Source organism: Sinohyriopsis cumingii, chromosome 19 (genome assembly GCF_028554795.1).
Source record: "Sinohyriopsis cumingii isolate HCF-2022 chromosome 19, ASM2855479v2, whole genome shotgun sequence".
NCBI lineage: Eukaryota > Metazoa > Mollusca > Bivalvia > Unionida > Unionidae > Sinohyriopsis > Sinohyriopsis cumingii.
Window position 1 is genome coordinate 33538499 of NC_142979.1, and position 8454 is coordinate 33546952.

The following is an 8454-nucleotide window of genomic DNA, read 5'->3' on the forward strand; positions in this document are numbered from 1 at the left end:
TCAGAGAGCAGAGCCTTATTTTTACTGTCTGCCAGTCTTGTCATAACTGAAACCCATTTGATATAAAAAGGTTTGAGAGTTTTAGATTGTTTTTGCACAATAATTTATTCTGCATCAAAGACCAGGATCAAACATTATGACTAGCTTGCACTTGGGGTAAGAAAGAAGTATATTAATTTGATGGTCAAAAGGTTCATGGTGGTTCTCACAAGTATGTCAACAAATGTAGCTTATTTAGTATCAAGGCAATTGCTATTGCTGTCTCTGTGTCTCTGCATCTATCTTGACATCAGCCTGCACACTGTACAGTGTTCACACAGTATTTAAGATTTTCCCTAGTTTCTTACACTTGGGGTGAGGAAGAAACCTATTAATTACTTGATCAGAAGGTCAGCAGTCAAAGTCACTGTGACAGAAAGGAGAGAAATTGTTTTTGCACAATAATTTATTCTGCATCAAAGACCAGGATCAAACATTATGACTAGCTTGCACTTGGGGTAAGAAAGAAGTATATTAATTTGATGGTCAAAAGGTTCATGGTGGTTCTCACAAGTATGTCGACAAATGTAGCTTATTTAGTGTCAAGGCAATTGGACCAAAATGCATTACCCAGGATGCTTCATGGTTGCTGTCTCAGGCTAAGCCGGTGGTAGGATTTGAAGATGCACTTCTCAGTGACAATCATGGACACTGAAAAAAGAAAACGTTTGTGCACAGTATCGTTAAATCTACATCACAGACCTTGACCAAATTTTGTGGATGGCTTGCACTTGGGGTAAGGAGAAGTCTTTCAGTCTGGCAGTCAAAGGTCAAAGTCACTTCCTGAAAGAAGAGAAATGGTTTGTATAAAAAAAACATTTAAGTTCTTGAATCTTGATGATATATATTCACCAGAGTTTGTGGCTGACTGTTATATTGTGTAAGAAAGAAAAGTTTATTGATTTAGGGAGTCAAAGGTCATGGTCATTGACTGAAAGAAGAAAAACTATTTTTGCTTAGTAACTTTAGCTCTGGGCCATGTACCTCGACCAAAGTTTTGAACATCTTGAAAAGACTTCTAAAACTGGGTTGAAATATCCTAGGTCAAAGTCACTGTTGCTCAAAGATTGGTTTTTTTTTTTTTTATAGAGATTAACTTTTTTCTTGTGTGAAAATTCCCTAGCCAAAATTTAGGGATGAGTTGCACTTAGGGTAATAGAAAAGCTTTCTGAGGTGTAAAGGTCATAGGTCTAATAGGAAAAATATTATTTTTGCACATTTTCTCTAGAGACTGCATACCTTGACCAAAGGTCCAGGTCATTAAGACTCATTGGTTAATAATTTCTGAGTCAGCCATGCCCAAATAGTTCCTGAAATGAGGACTATTAAACAAGAGGTGAACATGTAATGTACCATTCAGGGTAATGTTATTAATCCCTCATTGATTCTGGGTTCAAAGGTCAAAGTTATTGCCAGTTGTGTGAGTCAGTGCACGATACATAGCAGCCCTCGCCACAGTATATTTTCTTTGCATAGAATACTGTTCATTTGTGTCTACAAACAAGTAGAAAAGGCACATAGAGCGTGAAATGTTGTTGTTGCTGCCAAGCATTAGCAAACCAAGAATGTCAATATCTCCTAGATAATTATGGAACATTGCAGGTTTTATCTACATACTGTGTCAAGGTACATTTACCAACCAGCATGGCTGTTTGGAACATTTTATTTGTCTTGTAATACATGTTTCCAAATTGTTGTGCAAACGGTCTTAGCTTGAATTCTCCAGGGCAGTATTGTTTCTCTCCTTTCCTATTATATGTATTGCTATTACCAGCCTCAGTTGCTGGGAATGCGAGAGAGCAAGCCTTACCTTTATGATATGTATCAATAGTCTGTACAAGATTGGAGAGGTGTGTGTGTGTGTATGTAGGGGGAGACAAGTTTAAAGAACAGGTATGATTCAAGCATATAAATTGTTATTGACCAGTTGTATGTGTTGATGTGGTTGGCACTTGTACTGGTAGTCCTGGGTTTGATTTTGGGCTGTAGCTCTGGTTGTACTCCTTTCCTGTATTACATTTACATTGAGAGTTATTTAGTTAATTAAGATGATGTAACTAATATGCTGACCTCGTACATTTTTGTATGTGAAACTCAAAAACACTGATAAATACAGAAAAGTGCCACAATATTCAGATACCTTGCATCACACACATAACTTCACTCCGTCCCTGTCTAAGTCCCATCCTTACCTGGAAACATGAAGACACAGAACAACTGAAATAAATTCGGGATCCACAACATTTTGACCTTCTTTAATTTTAATGTATATTTTATATATATACATATTTGCCTTGATAACTGTCAACTAATTAGGTCCATTAGAAACATCATCCACAGCATAGGAAAGGGCCTGAGTGAGGAGACTCCGATTTTGGTGAACAATGTGAGGGAAGTGCTTGCAAGTATCATGTTAAAAGATCATCATTCCATCATGAAGAGTTGTCAAAATGACGGCTTAGCCGCTGGGTCAGGCTGTGATTTTCACAGTAAGTTATGCTGTCCATCACTGTGATGTCAGCAACTTCATGTAGCGTAACTTTCAGGTGGCAAATAAAATGGTAATTAGCTTGTGTCATCATCCAGAATTACCATTAAGTTCTCAACAATTGTCACAATGCCAGCTTAATTCCTGGGTTAGTCGAGTTGTTACAGCTGTTTATTTATCTTTTTGATTTCACAATGTTCTGAATGCACAAGTCATTGGACATGAGACTCGGTGTAAGCATATATATGTTGATAATTTTATGTTCATATACCTCCTTATTCCCCATTAACATCAAAGATACTTGTACATTTTAACCATTACAGTGCATTAATATTAAATGTTGAGCATGATTGTTTGGGGTTTTATTTGCAAAATACTTAGTTATTGTCCACTTCTCTGTGTCTCAAACTTTTTATTAAAGGGATCTGTAGATCATTTTGTGTTATTAGCATTTTCTGGTATAAGGAGGTTGATGAGTTATCCAGGAGCAGATTAATGAGTGAAGGAATTATCCATACACAAATTATTGGTGCCATAACATTTTCATGGATTTTGTTGTTGCCATAAACTACCATATATATATACATGCTTACAACTCGAGTCCAAATGCAAACAACACAGAGCCTGATATGCTACTGAATAATGTACCTGAAGATCAAAGTCTGTGTTTGTTCTACTAAGTACTCCAATAAACTGCATAGACCCAGATCTGCCAGTGCATACATCTGTGCAGTTTGCAGATGGAATTGGCTTATAAGTGAGCCTACATTAAGTTTAAAGGCCAAAAAAAAAACCAATTGTCCCTTTGTGAAGCCAGTCAGGTATTGTTTCTCACTTCATGAATTCCCAGCCAAAATATTGTTTTTGTCAGGACCACACAGGTAACGTTTCTCACTTAATGAATTTCCAGTAAAAATATTGTTTTTGGCAGGACCACGAAAATTTATAACCATCAGACTTAATAATTTTAAAGCTATATTTTTCTTTCCCCAGATGACCCAGAGACTTGATCTGTATGCAGAGTCACTGAGAGAAGCTGTTAAACCCGACTACCAGCCTGATGTCATTAAGGAACACTGACCACTGACATACTGGACAAGGTTAGAGAAAAGATAATGCTATTTTTAAAAAAAAATCATATCCTTGACATTGTCATAAGATTCTCCAAGTCTACAGTTGAAGAATATTTCAAATCTGATGTGGGGCCCCGAGTGGCCGAGTGGTCTAAAGCGCTGTCCGTTACGGATCACTGCCATCTCACCTCTGTCTGCATAGGTTTGAGTCTCGGATTCGGCCAATGTGGGTATGTGAGAAAGCTTGCCAGTAGCTTCTCGAGGGTCGGTGGTTCTTTCTGGTGTTTTCCCGGGTTCTTCCTCCACCATTAATACTGGCCGCCATGTATAGCCTATCATGTGCTGGCAAATGGCGTTAAACCCTACAACAACAACAACAAATCTGATGTAAGAAAACTTTCTGGAAAAAATGGCATTTTTTTTAACCTACAATCATAGAATGTCACAAAACTGATATAAGAAAATCTTGTTGGAATAAATTTAGAAATTTTACATTAAAGATACAGCAATCCCTTATTAAAATAATGTTAATGGAAGCCACTGAATTTTGTTAGCATTTGAACTGTGGCAGTTGTCTTGTTGCTTAGTCTGTTTGAATGGACAGAAATTATTAACAGAATCAACTGATTATAGATCACCAAGTCTTCTCAATCATTGCTTGAAATTGATCTTCTACCATGATTGTTACTCAGATTATAACAGTATATGCAGCGGCTGATTGGAGCAAATTCATCAATTCAAATTATCGCACCTATGTAAATTTGAAAGATATTTTTTATTCCAAACTGCTTTATATGATCTTGACATTACAACTCAGAATCTGGTGAGCATTGTCCCAGATGTGCAAATGAACCGTGTCACTTAGACTGGTTTAGAAATGTAATTAGAAAATACATTTAAATTTTATGCTACAGTTGGTGTGAAGATCAAACTGACTTCATCCAAAATGGATTATCAAGAGCAAATTGTCATTGAATAATACTGAGTGCATGAAAACATGATCCTTGTGTCAAAGATGTTGACTACATTGTTAGGGATCATGAATTGTGGAGCACGTCTGGTATTTGCCAATTCACAATACTTTCATTTAATCCACATTATATTATTAGAGTAATTAGACCTGTTTCACAGTCTGGTTGTCTGTTGAATCACCAATTTTTTTCATGCATGTTAACTTTCCTTTGTTTATGTTCCAACTTCAGTTTTTGAATTGGCTTTAATAAAATTTCTTGATGTCTGTAAAATTTAAGTCCTATTCAAAATTATTGCACATTTAGAAAATATGGAGTCCAGAAAATTTAATGGTCTGAATAATTATAATAATAATAATGGTATATTGCAGTGAGAAATACTGGATGGTGTTCTTTCTTTTTGCAGGGATCATCATTCAGATGAGTCTTTCATGGAGTTGCCTGTTAGACGGGGATCATGCTAGATCTGTGTGCCGATATTTTTTTAATGGCTAAATCAATTGTTTTGAAAGACTATTTGAATGGCTTTGTTTTTGTTTAGATCTACATTTACCTTCGATACAGTTATTTATTTCAAACAGGAATAACTTTAAAGAGCTACTGCTTGCATTTTTTTATTGCAAGGAATCAACTCAAATTTAATATTTCAGTTCTTTGACAACTTAATGAAGAACTTCAATGCTTCAAATAATATAATCTCCGTTTTCATTACCCATTTCTTACTATAAATTTTTACTGAACCCTTACTGAACCCCTTTCATCCTAAGACATAAATAATGACCCTTTGCTGTTGGGAGTGGAGAACCAAGGAAAAGAATGCATCTTGATGAGAATATGATGTTGTTTCTGTGCATTGTCATTCTACGTAATTTTTGTTATGCAGTTTATACTTTTTAGAGGAGTTAAAAAACATGGAACAGGGTTTTCATCATTCATCTTCAAGTGTAGTCCTGTCAAGCTGGGCTGGAAATCACCAGGTCATGCAGTTTATATTAATGAACTAATTAACTTTACTTTTTAACTGCCCACTTATAATGATTCTTAAAGGATGAAAAGTTCATCATATTTAGAGAGCAACCATATATGTACATCAACCTTTTCTGGTCAGCAGGCCAGTGTGTGGGTGATGCCTCTTTAAAGCATCCCTGTTTGATCAAAAAATACCTATATATCTTTTTAAACAGATGTGTTCAAACCACTACGATTTTATGTGTATGGATGACATTCTAGTTATATCGATCTGTTACATGGATTTAAAGTTCAGTTTACTGCTTTTTTTTTAAAGTACCATAGTTGTAGAGAATCTTAATTGATGCTTATTTCATATAAAATTTAAACTAATCTAATAATTAATATTTTATGGGAGCCTTGGGAGCAAAAAAACAATTGGTACCATTTTAGCCTTGAAAAGTAGTTGTATTAGTAAAAGCTTAAATACAATTACAATATCAATAAGATGTACTCTTACTTAAAGTCATCAACTAATCTAATGTTCATATAAATTCTAGATAAAGAACGAGGTTGCATAAAGACAAGTATGTTTATATCAGGTCACCAGCATGCACCCTCCCCCCCACTCAAAAAAAACTTGACATTCAACACTCCCCCTCCAAGCAAACAAATAAGAAACATTAATAATGTTAAACACACCAAAAGAAATAACAGATGGTGATATCTACTGTAAATGCATGAAGGTGATGTAAATAATAATACCTGAAGTATAATATATCCATTCAGAAAGCATGGTTCAAACATCTAAGATACTATTCTTTTAAACTTTAAGCAGATTTTGTTTCAACATGTGCAGGCAATGAGCTCCATATTCTTGCTCCAAAATATTTCAAACTACACCTGCACTGTTCATTATTGGGTTTTGGAAGTTTCAGTTGTTTGTGTGAGTTTGATCTTAAGGTGTAGGGCCTATGATTTTGGTTAAAAAGTTCTTTCATTTATTCTGGCAGTTTACTTTTTTCATATATGAGAAAGCTTGCCAGTAGCTTCTCGAGGGTTGGTGGCTCTTTCCGGGGATTTTCCGAGTTCTTCCTCCACTATTAATACTGGCTGCCATGTATAGCCTATCATGTGCTGAAAAATGGCATTAAATCCTATGACAACAACAACAACTTTTATCATAGTTGTAAGCAATTAATGCTTTGTGAAAGTTTTTTTCTCACTATTATTTTGAACCATTTGAATCCATGGAATATAATTTCTGATGGTGTGTTAAAAGGAGCATTAAAAATCGTTATGAATATTGCTTCTTTTTGGTAACTTACTTTACTGTAGCTGTCCCTTATTATAATGTACATACAGCTCTCATAATGTACCTACAGCTTTCCATTCTTATAATGCACATACAGGTTTCCATTTTTATAACACAAACACACACACGACTTTCCATTGTTGTAATGCAGATACAGCTCTCCCTTGTTAAAATGTGTATCCAACTCTCCTTGTTATATTGCACATACAATTACATCTGACCTGTTTTAAAATGAAAATATAGCTTTCCCTTGTCATAATGCACATGCAACTCTCCTTGTTATAATGCACATACACATACATCTTTCCCTTGTTATAATGCATATATAGCTCTCCCTTGTTATAATGCAAATGTAGATATCCATCATTATAATGTTCTTCATTATAACTTGACTTCAGATATAGTATGGTACCACTATTAACTTCATGATCAAAGTCATACCAATGTTTAACAATATGGAATACTTTTATAGATTTAAATAGGGGGTTGAAAGAAAATAAGGCAAAGCTTAGTGTTGTATTTGTATTTCCTTAACGAAACACCATTATTTGGCAAATATTGATTGTTCCCATTATACCCTGGTTTAGTATATCACACTGTTCTCAGTATAACATGGTTCTATACATATCACAGTTCTCTCTAGTTTGAGCATGTAATTCATAATTGTGTTTAATAAAGTTAATCTAGAATGAACATTGTTACATGCTGCAGTCATTGAAACTAAGAACAGATACCTTTGTGTAGCATAATAGGTTATGATTCCTTAGCTTTTGACCTTGCCACTAGTACTCTAGTCACAAAGTCATTCTTATGACGGAGGCCTTGAAATAAGGTCAAAAGCTAAGGAATCATTACCTATTATGCTACAGAAAGGTATCTATTCCTAATTTCATTGAAAGTTATTTTACTTGTAAGGGATTTACAGACACAGAATGCTATGTCACTTTAAATCAGTTTAAACTATCGCTCTTTAAAAATGTATAATCATCTTTGAGAAAATTGGTTTAGTTTTCATGTAAATCTTTGCATTAGACCTGAGGTAAAGCAGTATACCAGTAAATCTTTGAATCAGATTTTATGTAAATATATAGGACCTTCTTTTTATTATTCTGTCAAGATCGTGTAATCAGACATTATTCACTTAAGTTAGTGTAATAAGGAATGACATGATTTACTTATATTTTGACATAATAGTGCTAATTATATCATATTCATGGAATGATATTCTATCAAATATCATTTTTGGTAGGTCTTTGTTTACTTTATACAGTTTTGTGTTATAATTAGATTTGTCATATATTGTAATAAAGCTGGAAATTAAGTATCCAGGGTGACTTGAAGTTTTATATTCTGTAGTCCTTTTACAATGTAGAATATAAGATCTGTTTGCTTAATATCCTGTCTTGAGAAGCAGTTGTTAAATCTGATACTCCCATCATATTAGCTGGTAGGTAGGCATTTGTCCTTATCAGTGAGGCTGAGGAGCTGGCAGGAGAGGCAGTTGTCCCTATCATAGAGGCTGAGGAGCTGGTAGGAGAGGCAGTTGTCCCATTCATAGAGGCTGAGGACCTGGTAGGGGAGGCAGTTATCCCTATCGTAGAGGCTGAGGAGCTGGTAGGG

The 8454-nt window shown here is 34.9% G+C and overlaps 1 protein-coding gene across 1 annotated transcript in view; it reads left to right on the forward strand.

The window, feature by feature from the left end:
* LOC149775412 (beta-ureidopropionase-like) overlaps positions 1–8162 on the forward strand; it is a 99984-nt gene extending 91822 nt beyond the window's left edge. The window contains exons 14-15 of the mRNA XM_089943164.1: positions 3521–3627; positions 4978–8162. Of these exons, the coding sequence (XP_089799290.1) occupies positions 3521–3607 (87 nt within the window). The 3' untranslated portion in view covers positions 3608–3627; positions 4978–8162. The remainder of the gene's footprint in view (positions 1–3520; positions 3628–4977) is intronic.
* Positions 8163–8454: the final 292 nt, after the last annotated feature.